General features: G+C 35.8%; 2 protein-coding genes and 1 pseudogene across 3 annotated transcripts; 1 reads left to right on the plus strand and 2 right to left on the minus strand.

Moving 5' to 3' along the window:
• Positions 1–687: 687 nt before the first annotated feature.
• Positions 688–4,023, plus strand: LOC137725383 (transcription factor MYB90-like). The gene is made up of 3 exons (XM_068464048.1): positions 688–814; positions 983–1,112; positions 3,438–4,023. The coding sequence occupies exons 1-3, from the start codon at positions 688–690 to the stop codon at positions 4,021–4,023; spliced, it is 843 nt and encodes a 280-aa protein (XP_068320149.1).
• Positions 4,024–6,284: 2,261 nt separating this feature from the next.
• LOC137725392 (cytochrome P450 71AU50-like) lies at positions 6,285–9,808 on the minus strand (annotated as a pseudogene).
• Positions 9,809–16,043: 6,235 nt separating this feature from the next.
• LOC137730056 (uncharacterized) lies at positions 16,044–17,917 on the minus strand. Of its 2 annotated transcripts, XM_068469125.1 has the most exons (5): positions 17,617–17,917; positions 17,455–17,501; positions 17,191–17,253; positions 16,542–16,674; positions 16,124–16,332 (listed from the first exon to the last, which is right to left on the minus strand). In XM_068469125.1, exons 1-5 carry the CDS (start codon positions 17,771–17,773, stop codon positions 16,316–16,318), a joined length of 417 nt encoding a protein of 138 aa, XP_068325226.1. In that variant the 5' UTR covers positions 17,774–17,917; the 3' UTR covers positions 16,124–16,315. The 2 variants fall into 2 exon arrangements, with proteins under 2 accessions (XP_068325234.1, XP_068325226.1); XM_068469133.1 differs by lacking the exon at positions 17,191–17,253 and having other exon boundaries at positions 16,044–16,332.
• Between the last annotated feature and the right edge of the window lie 5,052 nt (positions 17,918–22,969).

Consider the following 22,969-nt stretch of genomic DNA (forward strand, 5'->3'; position numbering starts at 1 on the left):
GTTAAATTAGTTGTCAAATGATTTTTTTTTTTTTAACAAATGATATTATCTATACTAAGGGGGAAAGGAGTGAACTTAGCTTCACAATGGGCTAACAATAATGTGATTCAATCAGTTATTTATTAAATATTATTTTCTCTATTCTTAATATAAATTCTATAAATACCAATTTTATTATGTGGATTCAGCTATTTTAATTTGTTTATGGGGGGTTTCTTCTAATATGATCTAAGATTATTCATTTACTTCAAATATTTGACTTTCCTTTTGTCAATTTACGCATATAAATACATTTAAAACGTGTAACTCGCGTGTAGCACGTTGTGATTCAAAAAATGCCTTATGTGAGCGTGTGTATAAAGACTAGTATTTCAATAAAGCCAAACTATCTTTTATATTCAAAATATAGAGAAATTTTATCAGTTATTTCCGTCCAAACGGCCAAAAAAAAAAAAACCCGATCAAAACATTTCCATAGCCCGTCTGGAAAGAGAACCAAAATAAGAGAAAAAAAAATTGTTTCCGAGTGAGGGTAAGTGTTAGTTTTATCTTCCCTTAATCTGTGTGGATGGTAAAAATGCACGTGCATACCTGGGTTTTAGATGCCCTTTATTAGACGGACAGGAAGTCGTGTTTGGAAGCAAGCAACCGCAGACGTAACAGTACCACCAAATTAAAAATTAAGGGATGGAGGAGGGTAATTCGTTTGGAATAGTGAGAAAAGGTGCATGGACTAAAGAGGAAGACGATCGTCTCAGGCACTTCGTTCAACAAAATGGAGAAGGAAAATGGCACCAGGCTCCCCTCAAAGTGGGTAATTATTAAACAACCATATACTTAAGTGTATAGAGTAATCGGTTGAGAGAGTCAGCTTGCTTATTTAGATTCATACTCCTACAACTTACGTATTTGTTTTATACAGAGAGAGAGGGCTTTAGGGTTTTAATTTGCAGTATAAACGTGTATGTATGTCTGTATGCAGATTTAAACAGATGCAGGAAAAGCTGCAGACAGAGGTGGTTAAACTACTTGAAGCCAAGTATCAAGAGAGGAAACTTTAGAGAGGATGAAATAGATCTAATGATCAGGCTTCGGATGCTCTTAGGAAACAGGCAAGCATGCAATATTACATATATATTCTAGTTTGATGATTATTTCTAGTAGTTAATTAATTTTCCCTTCCTATATATATAGGACAATACTTGCATTCTCCATCTGGAGATGAGCTCATTCTTCCTTTGTAAATAACGCATTTTGATTGTACAAATTTATAATCGGAACCATTCAATTTCTTAATCTTCATTTGAAGATCACCCCTACAGAACATTAATTCAATCGATGATCATTTAATTCAAATGTATAAAAAATATCGATGGTGTAGGTACCAAGTAACTTATTCATAATGATCGTCTATTTATTTGATACATTTGAATGATCTCCAATTTAAATGATTTTTTTTATAAGACTGATCTTTAAATGAAGATTAATAAAATAAACTTTTCCCATTGCTGATTTTATTCAATTAAAATAAATTAAATGCAAATAGGGATATGTGCAAAAGGAATGTATGTATTATCCATATAATAGGAATGAAAACCGGCCGGACCTCTGTTGTTTTTCTTGGACTTAAATTTGTCTAAGCTTGACAAGTAAACTTAATAGATTAATATCCACCATGCCAAAGACCGATAGATCTTCCAGTACATACATAAAGATTCTTATGGCACTTTCTTCTGTTACAATATATAGTTTCTTTTGCTTTAGAACATGTACATCCGTTAGTAACTTTTTAACATATATAATCATTGTCATATTATCTGGATGTTAATATTCGATTTTCTTTTGAAACGAGACTTGAACAAATAGAAGGTTTGGATTGAATATATAATGGTAAGATAATGGTCTTATGTTGGAAATATAACAAAATATGTACAATTTATATATGTGATATTCAACTTTTAATATTACCAAGGCCTACTAATAGGTGTTAAGTTGGGGGATACTGCTAGGGAATCAAATTTGTAAACCAAATGATATTTAACCAATAGGAAATAACTACCTTAATTAACACTCAAGTAATAATTCAATTACCAACTACCAAAAGGCATCGTGCTAGGTAGAGATGAGAATATACATATAAGGCTTACATGATCCACTCCCTTGGACGATGTGGGATGTTACATAATAATATCAATAAATACTGAAACGTTATTTTTCTTTAATTTACACCACCAATTTAATTATTGAAATTTTCTTATGGGTTTCCACAACAAAAACAAATTGCTTATGGGTGAATTTTAGATTTTTATAATGTGAGTACATTTATATAATAAAATTTTGGGTACATTTTACATATAAAAAATTGGTACGTTTATATAAAAATGTGGGTACATTGCACATACAAAAAAATGGTACATTTTATACAAAAAAATGGGCACATTTTATATTAAATGGGTACATTTTATTAAAAAAAACAATGGTATATCTTAGATTGAAAAAATAGATAGATTTTATATTAAAAATGGATACATTTTACATAAAACGAATGGTACTTACAAAAAAAAAAAAGGTACATTTTGCATATAGCAAAGGGATACATTTTTAAATAAAAATGGGTAGATTATAAATAAATTATGGGTACAAATAAAAGTTTAAAAATTCATGATTACAAATAAAAGTTTAAAAAATATGAGCACAAAAGAAAATTAATATATGGATACAAATTGAAACTGAAAAGAAAATTGGTATAATTTAAAAATAAAAAAAAAGGTTGCAAATTAAAAATGGGTACAAACTAAAAATAGAAATATATTATACAAAGTTTAGCCATAAATATAAATATACCAAATGTAAAGTTTCTAACACTAAATGAATATATTTAGAAATACAATTTAATTATCTTGACATGTAAATATTTTATTATTGAAATAATTAATGAGGTTAATAAAACCTAAGGACCTTGATTAAAAATTGAAAATGAATAAGGTTTTAATCAATGGAGTAGAAAAAATATGGATAAGAGACTCCACTCCTAATATCACCTAGATTTTTTGTAAAAACATCGCACCTAGTAACAGAAGGTTAAGTTGAGTACAATATCGATGATGTTGGTGGTGGAACAATTGTATCAATAACAAGGCGGAGGGGTTCCACAACGATCCCAACTTTCGGCAAATTGAGATCCCTTTGTTGAAGGGCATATGTATGTATGTATGCATGCATTCGTGTATGCATGTGTGTGTGTGTACGTCCTTATTTTGATTCTGAATTCTTTAGGTTGTGAGACACATTAAAATTCAGTATGTGTGTATGTATGTATGTATGTATGTATGTATTAGAAGCAAATGCAATGTTCTTTTAATTGTGGAACAGCAATTTTTCGGATGGATATATAGAATGAATTTCTAATTTTTCTCCATATTATGTACGTAATTTAGTTGGTCGTTGATTGCTGGAAGACTTCCAGGAAGAACAGCAAATGATGTGAAAAATTACTGGAGTACTCGATTAAGGAAGAAGTTAGCTTCTGGTGACAGGGAAAAAGATCAGAAACCCTTACAACAAATACAAGTAGAAGCAATAAAGACCGTCATACTACGACCTCGACCACGAACCTTCTCCAAAAATTTGAATTGTTTGGGCCGTAAATTAGCTACAACTAATTTACAACAACATAATTTTCAAGTACTATTACAAGACCCGTCGCCAATGCCATCTTCATCAACGCCTACGGAAATTAATGGAAATACGGAAACCTCGTTAAGTGATAAAAATAAAGACAGAAGTAGTGTTGAAAGAGCACTATTATGTTATGGTTTGCAGTTAGAGAAGGAACATGATCTCTTCACAAACTTCTGGGATGAAGAATATGATGTTATGGCAGATACGACGACAACAGCAACAACAATAGGTGTCAATTGTAGTAGTACTCAACATGAAGAAGGAGGCTTGATGAGTAGGAATCACTACTTCTCCTCCTTTGATGATATGGATATTTGGAATAACTTAAAAGCATGTATTTGAATATTGAAACTATTTGTGTATGGCCTTTTTTTTTTCCTGCTTTTTATTATTTGGAAATTTTTACATTGTATCGTAGTGTGTTTTTCTTTTGTTTTTGTTTGTATTGTAGTGTGTTATGTACTATCATTTTTCAGTATGGTGGTTGAATAAATAATTTATTCTAATCATATGTTTTTTTTTTTCCTTATTGTATGTACTATCATTTTTTAGAATGATACTTACATCTTCTTTAGGGTTTGAGCTCATTCCTCCACTTGTAAATAACGTATTTTTAGCGTAAAAATTTCATAATCATAATAGTTTTTTATATTAATCGTTATTTGAAGATCATTCTTACAAAAAATCATTTAAAACAGAGACCGTTTAGTCATCCAAATATATCAAATAAATAGACGGTTCATTATTAATATGTTACTTGATATCTATATTGTTGATTTATTTGATACATTTGAATGAACAAATGATCTTCAGTTCGAATTATTTTTTGTAGGAATAATCTTCAAATGAAGATGAAGATGTTGAACGATTTTGATTGTAGATTTCTACGGTTAAAATGCGTTTTTGCAAATAGAAAAATGAGCTCATCTCCCAAAGAGGCCTCAAAGGGAGAAAGCAAGTATTTTTCCATTTCTTCTAGTTTAGGAAAATACTTGGGTTCTTTCATAAGAAATGCATATATCCCACTTCTTTCAAATAATGCACCATATAAATTTCATAATCCATAACGTTTAATTATTTAATCTTCATTTGAAAATCATCTTTACAAAAAAAATTATTCGAATCAGAAATTATTTAGTCATCCAAATTTTTAGTGGTACCGTTGGTCCGTTTGTATGGCTCAGCTCAATCATAATTGGTTAGTCCATGACCATACTTACGAGGTGTTTGTATTCCAATTTGCCTTATTCTAGCCCAGAAAATTTCATGCCCCACATTAACTCTATGATATTTCTCCCAATAAGTGTGGCATTCGGTAAATATTCCAGCATACATATCTCCAAACAAAGGTCTATCTTGAACCGAAAAACAAGTCATCAAACTTTTCTCTCCGCGTGAGAGACCTTCTCTCTATCTGAGGCCTAAAGAACTGACCACCATGCTTCAAGTGACCCAGTTACAACTTATAAGGAGCCAATTATAATCGGAGCATCTTCTCAAATTGTAAATATAAAATTTAATTTTAAAAGACTATGTGACATTTTGATATTTTTTAAATTTTGTTCTCTATCCGATGTATCAAATTAAATTATTATTTATTTTATTATTTACTTTTTATAATTGTAATAAATATTTGTTTGAACTAACAACAATAATAAAAATGATAAAAGCATTTATTAATGAATTAAAAACGAATTTAAAGTTGCTATTAAATTTAACAGCAACCAACTTTACTGCCAATCCACGTCATGACACATAAGAATTAACATTTCGGTTAGAAAACACTAAGGATATGTTTGTTGCACTGAACAATCTCGAACTGGACTAATTTTAGGGACTAAGCTTGAATGGCTTAGACTAGACTAAGCTGGACTAACTTAGTGAAACATTTGGTGCAGTGTCAGACTAAAATGCTGGATAATGAAAATAATACTATATTCAGTCTGGTGTTTGCTCGGACATGGACTAAATTTATGTTAAATTTTAATTTCTTCTATTAAAAATATTATCAAAATTAATATTATTGGATGAGCAAGACTCAATAAAAAGACAAACCAAATTTCTTGGCACAAAAGAAATACCATAATTCAAGAAAACAAGTAATAATCTGCAACATACTTACAATAACTACAATATACGCTAGTTACAATAATCTGCAACGTACTTGCAATAGCTAGCTACAATATTATCATTCAAAATTAGATTCCCATGATTCACAAAAAGCTAGTTAATTGGGGAAACATCATTTTCAGCTTTGATATCACTTTTGAATCAACCTCATGTTCAGCTCCAGATATTTGCATCCCCTTCCCAGCCACTTCTGGTAAACACCAAATGCCATGTCAGGCTCCTTAATTTAGCAGTACTCCTTGAAAAATATACGATATGGAACATGATCGATAGGTAAACCAGACTTATGTATCTTTGTAAAAAGCTCTCCTGCCTCCTTCATGTCACCTCTCACGCAGTGCCCTCTGATTAGTGCAGTGTAAGTAAATATATCTGGATCAAATCCTATTCTCAGAATTTCATCACATAACCGGAGCCCTAACTTAAAAGCAGCACCCAACAACAAATTATACGAGACCACGTCAGAACAGAGATCAGATAACCATCTCCTTTTTTAGAGCAAGAGCATGATCAATGTTTCCTCCATTTACTTCTTGTGCATGGATCAACGCACACCAGAAGCGAACATATTGATCCTTTACGGAGAGTGCAGTACTAAGATCCTCATATCTTCCATAACTATCAATAGTACAATTCCAAAGCAGGGGCTCAGGCACCACTGATTTCTCTAGCATACGAAAAAGAAACTTGTTAGCTCTAAAAATCTCCTTTAATACACAGGCCCTAAATAATTATTTTGTATGAAATTTGATTTGGAGTAACTTTCATTTTTGGCATACTTTCATGGACGTAGCAAGCCTCCTTTAATTTTCCTTCTTTGCAAAGACCACTTATAAGTGTATTAAAAGTAATAACATTAGGAAGTAATCCTCAACTGATCACTTCACAAAGTAGTAACATTAGGAAAAACACTTGATAGGAAATAGACGAGCATGCTGAGGCACACAATTCTGTCTTTCATACTACTTTTCTAATCAAAATTTGCACCTCAATTATCATTTTACTTTTCTCATAGGACACCGAATTATTATTGATAATAATATGAATAAAATGTGCAGCTCAGTACACCAGACTACTGCCATTGCAAAGTACATAAACAATTTCAACGGCGCTAATCACCTACCACCCGCTCGTACCGCTTAGCCACTACTGACCCAAGAAAACTAAAATTACACACAAAATTCACGATCTTCGTGGTAGAACACAATCGAAAAATCGAGATACAAAGCTAAATTTAAGCAATTCTTGGAGAAATTGGCGAACACAGTTCACTTTCGATTTCCCAACACTGGATTCATCAACTACCAAAAATCTGACAACCAAAATGCATAAAACACTGAAAAAACAGTAATCAAACACGAAAACAACTATTCAAAACATACCCATTTCACCAAAACAAAAAATAAACATACCCATGAAGTTATTTTCGAGGTCACCCAGTTCGACTTTAGATCCATCGATGACGGCTGTCCTTGCTTGCCCTAGATTCTGCAATTTCATATGGGTGTAAACAAACAGAGGATTAGAACTTTAGCGAAAAGGGTTGAATGATTTCTCAGAATCCAAAAATATTAATAAATTTCCCATAAATAAAAAAAAAAAACAAATTGGAAAATTGGAGAATCAGACCTCCATCTTCTTCTCACCAAGTAGCCCATAACAAAACCTTTTCCCCCTTGCCCTCTTTCTGCGGCTCTTCTTCTTCTCCTTCTACTCTTTCTCTCTCTTTGTCTGTATGCAAGCTGTGGGGAAGAAGAAGTAGATGGGAGGGGCGAAGCGGAAGGGACCAAGCGGAAAGAGCGAAGCAGAGATGGTCTTAGCGAGTCCCATGGTTGGGGCAGGGTCTCGCTAAGAACTGCTAGCGAGGCCGATAGTCCACGTGAATCCCGTTTAATCTCATTTAACTTAGTTCCGACACGGATCAAACATGAGACTACACTAGGAAGTAGTCCAGTTCAGTTTCCCTCAACAAGACCAAACAAACATACTCTAATATTATATTTTTTACCATTACTGCCCATATAAACTTTATAACATCTCGTTTAGAGTATCTCTAAAGATTATCCTTTCCAACATAGAGTTTCTTCACCTAGACAACAAAATAGAGTAATAGACTGACACATAACTATGTACGTACGTTACACTCATTCAACAGAGAAATATAGTTGTTAGGTTTTGGGCCTCTCTGAAACAAGTTGATCAGTGTACAATTATTCCCAAACTTGCGTATATTGTTCTGCCAACAGTTAATTAATTGAAAATTATATATATATATATATATATATATATATATATATATATATATATATCTGCTGAGCTGACGAAGGCGATAAGTAGAAATGTTGGATCGAACTCCTCCTTCATGTCCAACTCAGTTGGCAACATATTATTTGGAAGTTCCCAATCAAAACAATGCACAAGTTGTGCCGCCAATAGCTGTAGCATCGTTATGCCTAACTGCATTGCGGGGCAACCTCTTCGACCGGAGCCAAACGGAATAAAATGAAAGTCACGTCCGCAGAAATCTATACTTCTTCCATCAAACCTTTCCGGTACAAACTTTCCTTCATCAGTCCAGACATTAGGATCCCTCCCAATTGCCCATATGTTGATCATAACACGGGATTTTCCGGGTATGTGGAAGCCATTAGCGTTGCAGTCCTCGATGGCTGAGTGGAGAAGCAGCAATGGTGCCACTGGATGAAGCCTCACTGTTTCCTTCAATACCATGTCCAAATACTCCAACTTCTCCAGGTCTGATTCCTCCACCATTCTCTCCATGCCGACTACATTTTCTATCTCCTTCTGGACCCTCTTCATCACCTGCGGATGCTTGATGAGTTCAAAGAGTGTCCACTCAGTTGCTGTTGCTGTAGTGCCCATCCTGCGAGCAAGTCCTGCAACGAAATTGTTGTCCAGAATAAGCACCCTGGAGGTCAGTTGAGCAAGACCAGGGATGTAAACACCAAAATTAGGGGTGGCAACTAAATGCATGCCCTCTTGTACCACAGCCTTGAAAACCCTCTCATCCATTTCTTTGTCCTTGTACTCCTTCCCAAACACCATCAGGCAACTAATATCTGCTCTGAGAGACGAAAGCTTGGCACTGAGATCGACAGTAAGACGACCGCAAGCAGCCTCTTGAATAAAGTTAATCAAAAGGGCAAGCTCTTCTTTCCTCATCGATTTGAAAGAACTGATGGGCGCTAAGCAATTCGAGGGTATACATCTTACGTATTGTTCACCTATAAGAGCCATACTCGCCGAAGGACAAGTTCCTTTTCCACCAAGAAACTTCGGAGCTTCAAGTGTTCGCCTACTTGCAAAATTAAGGTCATGTGTTTTCAGAAACAGCTGATCAGCAGCCTGAGGGGATGTGACAACAATGACAGGTGGAAGCCCTAAGCGCTGGTACATGATGCCGCCGTGCTTTTGAGCTAGTCAATGCAGATCCCGATGAGGGAACTCCCCTAGCATATGCAGGTTCCCGAAGCAGCGGAAACCCTCTAGGACCGGGAGGCCGTATCTTCTTTTTGTTGTTGCTTTTGGTCCATGCTTGCAGCACATAAACAAGTGCTAGCAACCCAACAACTGCCCTAACCCAATACACGGCGGAGTACTCAAATGATACTCGCTAGTGTGCTGGTTCGATAGCAGTGCAAATATTTACAGCATCAATGACATGCTTTTCTTTTTCTTGTTCTTTTTTGTTCTTTTTCCTTCTTTTTCTTGGTTGTGTTTGTTTATAATATTTGACTTGAGTAGGAGCAAGTTCAAGCTCTTATGTAGGGAGCCATGTTAGGTTTTGAACTCCCGTTTTCATGATAAGGATACCTAAAAACGTGGATTGAATCAATTGGAAGTCATGACCATGTTGCAACATGTCTCCTGGTTTTGAGGGAGTGTGGGAGACTAATCTCCTGAAATGCGAGGGATTGTGGGACAGTTAAACCTTGTCTCATTTGATGTAATTATAATAGGTATTAACTGATCCCATGATAGCTGGGATCATGTTAGGAATATAGCCTATAAATCTGAACGTCCCTGCTCACCAGAAAACTAGTTCACTCGATCACTAGACTATCGCTAGTATTGGACATAAGGACTGTGTGAGTAGAAGACTTTCTGTTAACTTCATTACCTCATGGCTTCTGCAGGTATGTATATATATATATATATACACACTGATTCATGATCTTATTGTTTATATTGTAACCTTAGTTTGGGACTAAATGCTTAAATCTAACAATTGGTATCAGAGCCTTTTTAGTCTCACTGAGATTCAAGTTTTTGTATATATGTATCATGGCTTCTGCAGTATTCTGCAGTAACAGCAGAATAAAGGAGGATTGTGTGTGGATTTGTTTTCTTAGTATAATTGATCGTATGAACTACATCAAAATGGGTTCATACTGAAATGTTAAACTAAGAAATCAGAAGTATGGGAATTCGTAGTTCATTTAATCATAACATGCATATAAGATCTTCTAAAGAAGGCAACGTATGAATGGTTCGATTAATGGAATAGGGCATAGTTTGGTGAATGGTTAACTGTGTTTCGGATTCTTGTCTAAAGACTTGAGTTTTGAAATATTTTTTAACAAATAACTAAATGGCTATGCATGGATTAAGTTCCTACAGTGAATGTTCCTCACCCAAAGGTGTTGTATCTTACTGTGTTTTCCCTACTTCATTGTTTTTCATAACCTCATGGCTTCTGCAGTGAATCCCACTTCAATGAATTTTTCCTCTATTGAGCCTTTAAGTGGAGGAAATTACAAAAAATGGAGACAGGATGTGGAGATTATTCTTGGACTAATGGACTACGATCTGGCACTGAGGGAAGATGAACCACAAGCACTGGATAACAATAGCACCGTTGAACAAAGGCTGAAACTTGAAAAATGGGAGAAAGCGAATCGCATGGCACTATTGGTGATTAAACGATCCATTAGTGAAGCTGTTAGAGGAGGCATTCCTGCAACTGACAAAGCGAAGGATTTCCTGGAGGCAATTGAGGCAAAATTTAAGGTTTCAGAGAAGGGAGAGATGGGAAACCTCATGACTACCTTGACAACTCTGAAATATAATGGGAAAGGCACTGTCAGAGAACATATTCTGAAGCTAGTGGAGGCTGCTGCGAAGCTCACAGACCTGGAGGTTCCCATTGATGATGCTTTTGTTGTTCATATGGCCCTTAATTCCCTCCCAGATGCATATGAACAACTGAAGACGTCATACAACACACAAAAGGAGAAGTGGAGTCTGAATGATCTCATTTCCATATGTGTTCAAGAAGAAAGCAGGATCAAAAGGGTGTCAAATGAAACAGTGAATTTCATAAAGGCAGAGACTACGAGAAAAACTATCTCGACATCTGGTAAGCCATATAAACCTTTTTCCTATTCTCATGCTGCTGGAAATGATACTCCATCATCCTCCAAGGGATCTCAAGGTTTTAAAGGCAACATTGAAAATATAAAATGTTATTTCTGCAAAGAATTTGGTCACTTGAAGAGGGACTGTGATAAACGAAAGAAATGGGCACCTAAGAAAGGTAATAAAATTGAAAATGTTTTTGTCTGTGTTAATGTTAATCTTGTTGAAATCCCTCCAAATTCTTGGTGGTTTGACACTGGTTGTTCGGTGCATATTACCAATTCCTTGCAGGGGTTCACAAGAAAAGAATTTTCAAGAAATGAGGTCTATGATGTTCACGTTGGGGATGGGAATAAAGTAGCTGTGAAGGCAATAGGCACCCTAAAGCTCAAATTGTCAAGTGGTTTCGTTTTACAGTTGCTAGATGTTCTTTATGTTCCTAGGTTAACTAGAAGTTTAATTTCTGCTTCAAAGCTTGTAAAAGACGGTTATGTTTTTGTTGGGGATGATGAAAGTGTAAGGATTTATAAGAAAGGTAATTTGAATCTTTTGCTTGGTTTTTGTTTTTTAAACAATGATCTTTGGAGGTTGAATTGTCAAGTAATGTTAAATTCAAAATGTTTGACAGTGGAATCAAATTTATCTTTGAAAAGGTCTCTGACTAATGAAGGGTCTTCAATGCTTTGGCATAGAAGGCTTGGACATATTAACAAGCAAAGATTAGAAATTTTAGTTAAAGAACAAATGCTTCCAACGTTGGATTTTAATGATATGCAAAATTGTGTTGACTGTTGGAAAGGGAAATTAACAAACACAAAGAAAATTGGTTCCACAAGAAGTCTTAACCTCTTAGAAGTCATCCATTCAGATGTTTGTGGACCTTTCTCCACGCAAACAATCTGCAAAAATGCCTATTTTGTGTCTTTCATTGATGATTTTTCTCGATATGCATATGTATATCTAATATCCGAGAAAAATCAAGTGTTTGATTGTTTTAAAATTTTCAAAAATGAAGTGGAAAGACAACAAGAAAAGAAAATTAAAATCTTGAGATCGGACCGTGGAGGGGAGTATTATGGTAGGTACACAGAGAAAGGTCAACAAAAGGGTCCAATGGCCATGTTCTTGGAAGAAAACGGGATTCAAGCTCAGTATACTACTCCCGGAACACCACAGCAAAATGGTGTAGCCGAGAGAAAGAATAGGACCTTGATCGAAATGGTGAGATGCATGATGAGTAGGACTGATCTTCCTATGTTTCTATGGGGTGAGGCTCTTAAAATGGCAAATTATATATCGAATAGAGTCCCAAGTAAATCTGTGCACAAGACTCCATTTGAACTTTGGACTTCAAGAAAACCTAGTTTGAATCACCTTCATGTATGGGGATGTAAGGCAGAAGCAAAAATGTACAATCCAGAGGCAAAGAAACTTGACTCTAAGACTGTAAGCTGCAGTTTTATTGGTTTTCCCGAGAGATCAAAAGGGTACAGGTTTTATGCTCCAACCTTACATACGAGAATATTTGAAACAAATAGTGCAAGGTTTATTGAAGCGGAAGAATCAAATGGAGATAAGGCTCGTGATTTTATTTTTGAAGAAGAAGAAGAGGCTGTGACAACAATTTCCCCAATGTCATCAACCAAAATTGATTTTGCAACTCTTGACACGCAAAACCAAGTCCATGAAGATTTTTATCAAAGTGATTTTGGTAGGGCTACTGGTTTCCAGCATGCATCAAGCAGCAGCAATACACAAGTCTGCAACATGGAATATAATGGAGATGAAAATCATGGTACAACTACCATGCAATCAGTAATGGTTCCTGCAACAAGGAGGCAGCCTCAACGTACAAGAAAGTCTCCAATTTCAGGAGATTTTCTTGTTTATGTGGGAGAAGCTGAGAAACTAGAGAAGACTGTCGATGACTCACTTGATTTTCAGCAAGCAAATGAAGATAGAACTGAACATGAGGAAGGCATAGAGATTGATCCAGTCACCTTCAAGCAAGCGATGACAAGTGAAAAGGCTGAGCAATGGAAGATAGCAATGCAAGAAGAACTGGACTCCATGTATTCGAATGGAGTGTGGGTCTTGACAGAAGCAAATGAGTCCATAAAACCCATTGGATGCAAATGGGTATACAAAACAAAGAAAGACTTAAAAGGAAAGGTTCAGAGGCATAAAGCAAGACTAGTTGCAAAGGGGTATACTCAAAGGGAAGGATTGGATTATTCTGAGACATTCTCACCTGTTTCTTCAAAGGATTCTCTCAGAATCATCCTTGCTCTAGTTGCTCACTACAATCTAGAACTCCACCAAATGGACGTGAAAACTGCGTTCCTAAATGGAGTGTTAGATGAGGAGATTTACATGGTCCAGCCACCTGGTTTTGTTGAAATGGGGCAAGAACAAATGGTGTGCAAACTGAGAAAGTCGATTTATGGGCTGAAACAAGCTTCCAGGCAGTGGTTCTTAAAGTTTGATGAGAAAATAACCAGTTTTGGTTTTGTTGAAAACAAAATTGATGATTGTTTGTATCTCAAGGTATGTGGCTCGAGGTTTATCTTTCTAATTCTATATGTTGACGACATTTTATTAGCAAGTAATGATCTTAATCTCCTGCTGGAAACAAAGAAACTACTGTCACGAACGTTTGAAATGAAAGATATGGGTGAGGCTTCCTTCGTTTTGGGTATAGAAATTATTCGTGATAGAAGCAGATGCCTTTTGGGTCTTTCACAGAAGACCTATATTGAGAAAATGCTCAAGAGGTACAACATGCAAGACTGTTCAAAGGGTGAAGCACCAGTGAGCAAAGGAGATAAATTAAACAAGTCTCAATGCCCTAGTAATGAGATTGAAATGCGAGGGATGGCTAACAGGCCATATGCGTCTATCGTTGGCAGTCTATTGTATGCTCAAGTGTGCACTAGACCGGATTTAGCCTTTGCCATAAGTATGCTTGGAAGATTTCAAGCAAATCCAGGAGAAAAGCATTGGACAGCAGCTAAAAAGGTTATGAGATACCTGCAAAGGACAAAAGATTACATGTTGGTGTATGGGAAATCTGAGAAATTAGAATTGGTTGGCTACTGTGATTCTGATTTCGCAGGTTGTGAGGATGACAGGAGATCCACGAGTGGTTTTATTTTCCTGTTGGCTGGCGGTGCAATATCTTGGAGAAGTGCAAAACAAAAAACCTTGGCCACTTCAACAATGCAAGCTGAGTATATTTCATGTTTTGAAGCCTCACAACAAGCTAGCTTCTTGAGGAATCTCATCACTGGAATGCAGGTTGTTGAATGCATAAGAAGACCAATTGTCATTTTCTGTGACAATAAGGCAGCCGTGTTCTTCTCCAAAAACAATAAAAAATCTTATGCAGCGAGGTTGATGGACGTGAAATATCAGTCAGTGAAAGAAAAGGTGAAGGCTGGGATAGTTTCCATTGAGCACATTAATACATCGGAAATGCTGGCAGATTCTCTCACAAAACCTCTTGGAGTTGGAGTGTTTAAAGATCATGTTACGTGCATGGGTGTTGTGGAATCTTTTGATGCTTATCTGATGCGTGAATGAAGGTTAACTTCTCTCATCATTTTCTGTTTTCATGAAAGCTTAATAAGCATGAGTTATTGTATTCATATGTTGGTTTATTTTATGACAATGAATTCAATATGATTGTTTCGACTACTGTGTATATGTACAAATATATATGTGCAGTTCTATGAAATGATGAATTACTGATCAAACCAAGGTTTAATGAGCTGGTCGTTATAAAAGGCTTATCGTTGGAGCTAAATAAAAGCTTGACAATGATGTTTGGCTTGATCAGTGGGAGTGTGAATGAATGACATGTTGAATATGTCTGCTTGCTCTGTGAATATCATGCATGAGCAGTTTTGGGGGATGTGATCTCAGAGTGTTAGTACAAATTATAACGTACAAATTTTCTGGGGTTCAACTCTTTGAAACTCTTCATGGGAGATATGAATTGTTGTATGGTTGAAATGATTCAAGTGATCACTGAAGGGATTGGTTTAATGCGTTGGACAAGGAACATGATAAGCGGAAGTTCAAAAGTGGGAGAATGTTAGGTTTTGAACTCCCGTTTTCATGATAAGGATACCTAAAAACGTGGATTGAATCAATTGGAAGTCATGACCATGTTGCAACATGTCTCCTGGTTTTGAGGGAGTGTGGGAGACTAATCTCCTGAAATTGAGGGATTGTGGGACAGTTAAACCTTGTCTCATTTGATGTAATTATAATAGGTATTAACTGATCCCATGATAGCTGGGATCATGTTAGGAATATAGCCTATAAATCTGAACGTCCCTGCTCACCAGAAAACTAGTTCACTCGATCACTAGACTATCGCTAGTATTGGACATAAGGACTGTGTGAGTAGAAGACTTTCTGTTAACTTCATTACCTCATGGCTTCTGCAGGTATGTATATATATATATATATACACACTGATTCATGATCTTATTGTTTATATTGTAACCTTAGTTTGGGACTAAATGCTTAAATCTAACAAGCCAACCATTCCTTGACCATTTATCCGGCAATGAAAAAGAAATTAAAAACAGCCACTGTGGTTCGCCCAGTGGGGACGGTGGGCAGAGGGATGAATAGCAGTAGGCTAGGTACAGAGTTTGAAACCCTACTTTTGTTTGTAACAAACAAAATATAAGGAAATAAACACACGATCAACGTTCAATGGACATAAATAAGGGTCGGAATCTTTGTTTTCCTGTGATTAGTGAATAAGTAGTTAATTAGTTATATTCGAAGGGATGTAATTAACAAGGCAAAATTGAGATACGATGTCCTTATGATTGAAGTATATTAAGCCGGCAGGCAGGCATAGACATATTTGATTTATTCCACCAAACCTTTTTGCTAGGCTTGTCAGTCGAACAACTTCCAACTCACTCCACAAATTAAAATGATTCCCTAGTCAACACCTTTGATCAAAGACCAAAGCCTCACGCGCTCACGAGGTATTACAGTAGTGATTGTTAGCACACACTAGAAAGTAAACTAAAGAACCTTAGATTGACAAGTAATGCGGAGTCTTGAATAATGATTCACTACTTGAGCAATTTGAAGCCAGTCATCCCTCTTCCAACTCTGTGTATCAGACCAGACCATAAATTAGAACGACACCAGAAAAGATGAACGCATTAAGTTTAAGGGACAGATTATTCTCTCCCGTAAATATGATTAGTCCATCGAAAATGATTAAATGTGACATAGTGTACCAGAAGGAGAAAAGGTAAATCTGAAGATTCAAAGGCTTGGGGTTTAGGGTTTAAGGTTCATGAAAAAGGAATTCATACCATGTATTGCTTCCATGTTGTCTTCCTTGTAAACACCAAGAGGCGAGCCATGGACAGATATGAGCATCTCCCCAGGCTTTGGGAACCTTACCGTTTTGGGTGTCATCCCAATGGACAGCCTTTGGCTACTAACCTGTAGCATAAACCAGAGTTTTTAAGAGCACTCAGCAACCTTATTGGCTAAAAAACAGCTAACTACCAACTATCGTGTACTCTAGTCATAACTCAAAATCTTTACTAACAATTTATTATATTCTTCACACGATTAAAGTCACTAAAACATTATTACGATACTCTTCTCCAATTTTCCCCTTTACAAATCATTAGTGTTTATTTTTACAGGAACTTTTTAAGTCCAGATCTCTTCAGCACATCCACGTACATTCACCAAAGCAACAAGTTTCCCTTGTAGTTTGTTACCACAAACAGATAATCAGTTTAACGCTTCTTTTAGGTCCTGAAGATAGACACACCGATACTTTTGAAACTCATGCATTTCATAAGCTGTCTAGGGCTTCTAATAATCCCAGGTATGGAAGAATATGGAGTCAAACTAAAAGCTATCAACAGAACTACACATTTATTGTAATCAGACCAAGTGTGGCTCAATATAAGCCAAATATGAAAAATCAATCAATAAGGCACAAACCCCAAGAGTTTGGAGAGTATCTTGCTTCCCTAGCATCAGAGAATTATATGGCTCCTCTGAAACCTACAACAGATAGTTTAAAAAGGTTACGTACGTATGCCTATGTCTGAATGTATGGATGTCAGTATCAATTTATGTGCGTGTGTATGTGCCATACGAAAGTGAAATTTTACCAGCGTGTGAATGCAACATAAGCATATCACAACACATTAAAAAAATGATACCCTAAATTTTTAGAGGGACATCAGTTATAAGAGAACATACAAGGTCCCTGGTCTGAAGATTATCAGCTCCCAGAATGCTTGTTCTCGCTGCCACAAATCAACTGAGTCAGGCGAGATATAAACAAAGCAAGAACATTGAGGATACAAAAATAAGTCTTCTGATTCTTGTTCTTTATGTCGAAAGATTAGAATTTGCTAATACCTGCTTTACTAGAAAACTCAAGGCCACCTAAAGACAGGATTGCAGCTGAGCAACCAGAATAAGCCATGGACAATCTACGGAAAAGAGTCCCATATAAATCTATTCCATCATTGATGGACACATTTCCGTCTTTTTCAAGCCATTGGACTTCCATCATTCCATTTTCTCCATTTGTTACAATAGACAGGTTTTGATAGTTGTGTTTTAAAAAATGCAATAAAGGGGTTTGCAGCTGTTCCTTGGTGAAATAGGAGCGAAGCAAACGCAATTTAGTCAACAGATGTTCAATCTCCACATCACGCATAGCCCTAATGGTTGATATTTGTCGGTCAACTGCGAAAAAAGAAACGAACAATAGGAGCATTTGGTCACCACAGTTGGTAATCACCAGAGCTTATTAGTACAAACACAAATTCAATGAAATTTGAGATCTAAAACATAATTTTGCAACACAATCAAATGCACAAATTATACCATCTAGGTCTGTGAATTGAGCTTCTTGCTTCTCAATCTGGGGCTCCTTTTCATCAGCAAGGTTGAAATCGTTCCCCAGCGACGAGGCAACCTGCTTTACAGGTTTTCTACCTCTTTTCCTTGCCATATAAATGATGATGAAGTGGTAAATTTTGCCTGCTATTATATCCAACAACTCCAAAAACTTCATGCACGCGGTATAACAACGAGAGTAAAATAGGAAGAATGTGAGTTGAAAATGCAGAAAACAAAAGATTCTTACAAGTGAAAACGAAGGAGAAGTGGCAGAAGTTGCAATTTAGAAGATCGAAGTGCTGATGAAAGTAAGAAAAGTCAGGGTACTAACCACTGGCAGTCCGTCGGCGATTGGGTTGACCGAAGCTTGCACGGTTGCAGTTGCAGCGCTGCGCTGGGCGGGACCACTTTTCAAACGAATTTGAATGCTGGGATTGTGGTGGTAAAGAAATTTGTATGGGCGGATTGTGAATTTTGATATTGACGTCTTGTTCCAATACGACACGTAGTTTGTACAAAAAGAGGATAAATTTTTTTTCTTATTTATGAATACAAAATTATTAGGTACAAATACAATCATGGTGTGACCACCTGAATTAAGTTATACAATGAGTTTGTTATAATAATTTAGATGATATTTGTCATTTATAAGATCATCTCTAATTTTTGGGCTAAAAACCATTTTTAGCCTGAAAAATTTAGTTTTTAACTCAGAAACAACTTTTCTACTCCAACTTTTCTGGCATAAAATTTTAGCCTCAGATTATTAAATAATCAACTTAGACTAATTTTTTTTCCCTTAAATTTACTTTTTAAAAAAAAAATTATGTAGACTATCGTAAATTAATTTTATGAACATCTTAATTCAAAAATATTTAAATTCCGATAAATATTGAAAAATCACTAAATAAATACATGGAAGAATATGAAAATCATAATAGAGATGTATAATGACACATCCCGGCCCGGGCGGGACCACTTCCCGGGCCCGACTCCACCGTAGCACGATATTGTCCGCTTTAGGCCCCGACCATGCCCTCACGGTTTTGTTTCTGAGAACTCACACGAGAACTTCCCAGTGGGTCACCCATCATGGGAGTGCTCTCGCGCACTACTCGCGTAACTTCGGAGTTCCGATGGAACCCGAAGCCAGTGAGCTCCCAAAAGGCCTCGTACTAGGTAAGGATGGGAATATGCATATAAGGATCACTCCCCTGGACGATGTGGGATGTTACATATAAACAAAAAATACATAAAACACACATAACACATACATAGGTATTTATAGAGTTTTTGGGTGAATTTTGAGTTAAATAATTTTTTTAATTATTTTAGCCGATGGATTTAAATTTGGGTCGTTTGATCTTTTTTTTTTACTGTTATATTTGATTATACTCTATCTCAGCCGTTGGATTCAATCTATTTTAAAATTACATTTAAAAAAACAAAAAAAACAAAATTTGAATCTAGACCATTGGATCAACCAACAATCCAAAAATCTTAGCCATCGGATGATAAAAAGAGCCATTAGGCTCATGATGGTCGCCGACAGTGGCCCTGATAGTGGGTCCCATCCTGTTGGGCGCTGAAGGCCTCAGCCCACATAGGGCGAGTTGGGCGCGTGATCGGGCCAAAAGTGGGCTAGGTTTAGGCGAGTCCACGCATTTCAGGGCTAATTCTTAGGGGGTATTTGGCTTTAGTTTAGCATTTGGCTTGGGTTGGGTTGGGTTTGGGGTGGAATAAATGGAGAAATTTGGCAAATAGCCTAGGGTTGGGTTTGGTCTAATAGTCGAATTTAAGATCTTACTTAAAATATCACTAAACTATAGTATTAATTTATAACTATTTTCATTATTTCCTTTTTTTTATTAATAAAAAAATAATATTCTTACCATCTAGTTAAGCACAAATAATGGTACAACTTGATGATGAGTTTAGCATTACTCTTTTTAATAGGGAGACTTTGAATGCGGTCCTTAGCTATGAATATTCTTTGATTGAAACCTTGTTGGTTTTTAATTTTTTATCGAGGTCCTTGAAATCAATGTGATAATTTATTTCTATATATGTTACTATATTTTTTAAATTAAAAATTAGAAATTTTAGTTGTTTTTATAAATGAGATTTTAAATAAAAAACCATAATTTTTGGGATTAAAAATATTAAAATATAAATATACTACTGTGTGTTTATATATATATATAAACATGGGTACATTCATCAAAATTAACCAAAAAAATTTATTGTATCAAAACATGGGTACATTCTTCAAAATAAAAAAAATAAAAAAAATAAAAAATAAATAAAAAAGATATTAGGCTTAATAACATTAGTAAATTTCTTTGATTACACTTGACATACATTTTAAAATCAAAGAAAAAAGATTGTACCCATATAAGTTTAAAAATGGATTAAAAAAAATTGAATAGATTTTATATAAAACAAAATGGTACAATTTAATATAACAAAATAAAAAGTTTTACATGAATAGGTGTGACATCCCACATCGCCCAGGGGAGTGATCCTTAAATATATATTCTCATCCCTACCTAGCACGAGGCCTTTTGGGAGCTCATTGGCTTCGGGTTTCGTAGGAACTCCGAAGTTAAGCAAGAAGGGGGCTAGAGTAATCCCATGATGGGTGACCCATTGAGAAGTTGCTCGCGAGTTCCCAAAAACAAAACCGTGAGGGAATGGTAAGCTCAAAGCAGACAATATCGTGCTACGGTGGTGGAGCGGGCCCCGGAAATGGTCCGCCCCGGGCCGGGATGTGACAATTTGGTATCAGAGCCTAACCCTGGTCTCGTGTGTGCCGACAAGGACGTCGGGCCCCTAAGGGGGGTGGATTGTGACATCCCACATCACCCAGGGGAGTGATCCTTAAATATATATTCCCATCCCTACCTAGCACGAGGCCTTTTGGGAGCTCACTGGCTTCGGGTTTCGTAGGAACTCTGAACTTAAGCGAGAAGGGGGCTAGAGCAATCCCATAATGGGTGACCCACTGGGAAGTTGCTCGTGAGTTCCCAAAAACAAAACCGTGAGGGAATGGTAAGCCCAAAGAGGACAATATCGTGCTACGGTGGTGAAGCGGGCCCGGGAAGTGGTTCGCCCCGGGCTGGAATGTGACAATAGGTACATATAATTAGCATGGGTACATTTAGCAAAAATAAAAAGTACAAATAAAAAAAATATATGGGTACAAATACAAATAAACTTTAAAAAATATGGGCACAAAATGAAATTAATATATGGGTACAAATTAAAACTGAAAAAGAAAATTGGTACAAATTAAAAAAGAATTACAAATTAAAAATGGGTACAAACTAAAACTAAAAATATTTGATAAAAAAATTAGTCATAAATATAAATATACTAATTGTAACATTTTTAACATTAAATGAATATATTTAGAAATAAAAAAAATTATTGTTCAAATAATTAATGATGTTATTAATACCCAAGGACGTTGATCAAAAAATAAAAAGGAAAATGATTTTAATCAATGGAATAGCAAAAGGGAGGATGATAACTTAATTTCTCATTTTTAATATAACAATATGTTTACACTAGGGGTGGGAGAATTTTGTGTCAAACTCGTCATTTACGATATTCAAGCTAATACTGTTTGTTTACAAGTGAAGGTAAACATCACTAAACTACAATACGATGGAAAAACGTGAGGAAATATATAGTACTAACATTGACCTTACCAAAAATAGGCTTCATCAACAACTCATGCCGCCATCAGTTAAAGCTTGACCTCAAACCTAAAAATCTGGAAATTGCTTCTCAATGTCATTAGCATCTTCTCACCCCTCGTATCATCCTCCTGAGGAAGACCCCGCCATTGATTTAATCAGCGAACTACAGGAGCATTCTTTCGTTTGATCATTCCGCTGTCCAACACCTTCTCTGTTTACCGAATTTACAGCTTAAGCATCCACTTTCTTCTTGAGCAAAGAGACATGGAAGGAACGGTGAATTCGTGCGGAGGAGAGTAGGTTGACTGTGTATGCCACAACTCCAATGCACTTGATTATCTCAAAAGGGCATAGTACTTGGGTGAGAGTTTGTGGCATTGTCGGTTGTCCTCACTGTCAATAGTGGCAGAGCCAAGATTTCGGGTTAGGAGGGGTTTCTCACAAATATTAAAAAAATTAAATTGATAGTAGTTACAAAATTGTTAACCAAAACATCATAGTATGCATATGAAAAGTAACCAAAATTCAAAATAACATAGCATTGAAAATATTACATATTCCCCATAATTAAAATAATTATCCTCAATGAGTTTTCATATTTTGAAACCATTGCATGATAGCCTCGTCCTCTATACTATTAAAAATATCCTTTTCAATATAAGCAACCAAACAATCGTTCATCCACAGTAGCGCAATATAATAGGTACATGCTTAATACCTACAAAGCGCTTTATCACATGACTCTTATCCACATAGCACAATACAAAGGCCATTTGCTCTTTTGAAGACATGTCTCGTGATTCATCAACAAGAATGGAAAATAAAGAATCATTAATATCACTAGTGATTGCACTAATGATTTCATATGAAATAGCACTTGATATGTCCTTCTGAATATAATGTGATGTCAATTTCAAATTTTCAAGAGCATTTTCTAGCATGACAGCCTTTATACCTCATTATAGTGACATAGCCACTATACAATTTCAAGAAAATTTCCTTGGTTGAGTGAATTTCCGACTCCAACAAAAGTATCCCCACCAAATTGATCTCCAATATCGGGTTTGAAGAGATAACAACATAAACAATAGGTAGCATCCAGTGATGTGCTATACTCCAACCAATTAGGAAACTGAGTAAACCAAGCAGGATTGAACCTT

Source organism: Pyrus communis, chromosome 1 (assembly GCF_963583255.1).
Source record: "Pyrus communis chromosome 1, drPyrComm1.1, whole genome shotgun sequence".
Taxonomy (NCBI): Eukaryota; Viridiplantae; Streptophyta; class Magnoliopsida; order Rosales; family Rosaceae; genus Pyrus; species Pyrus communis.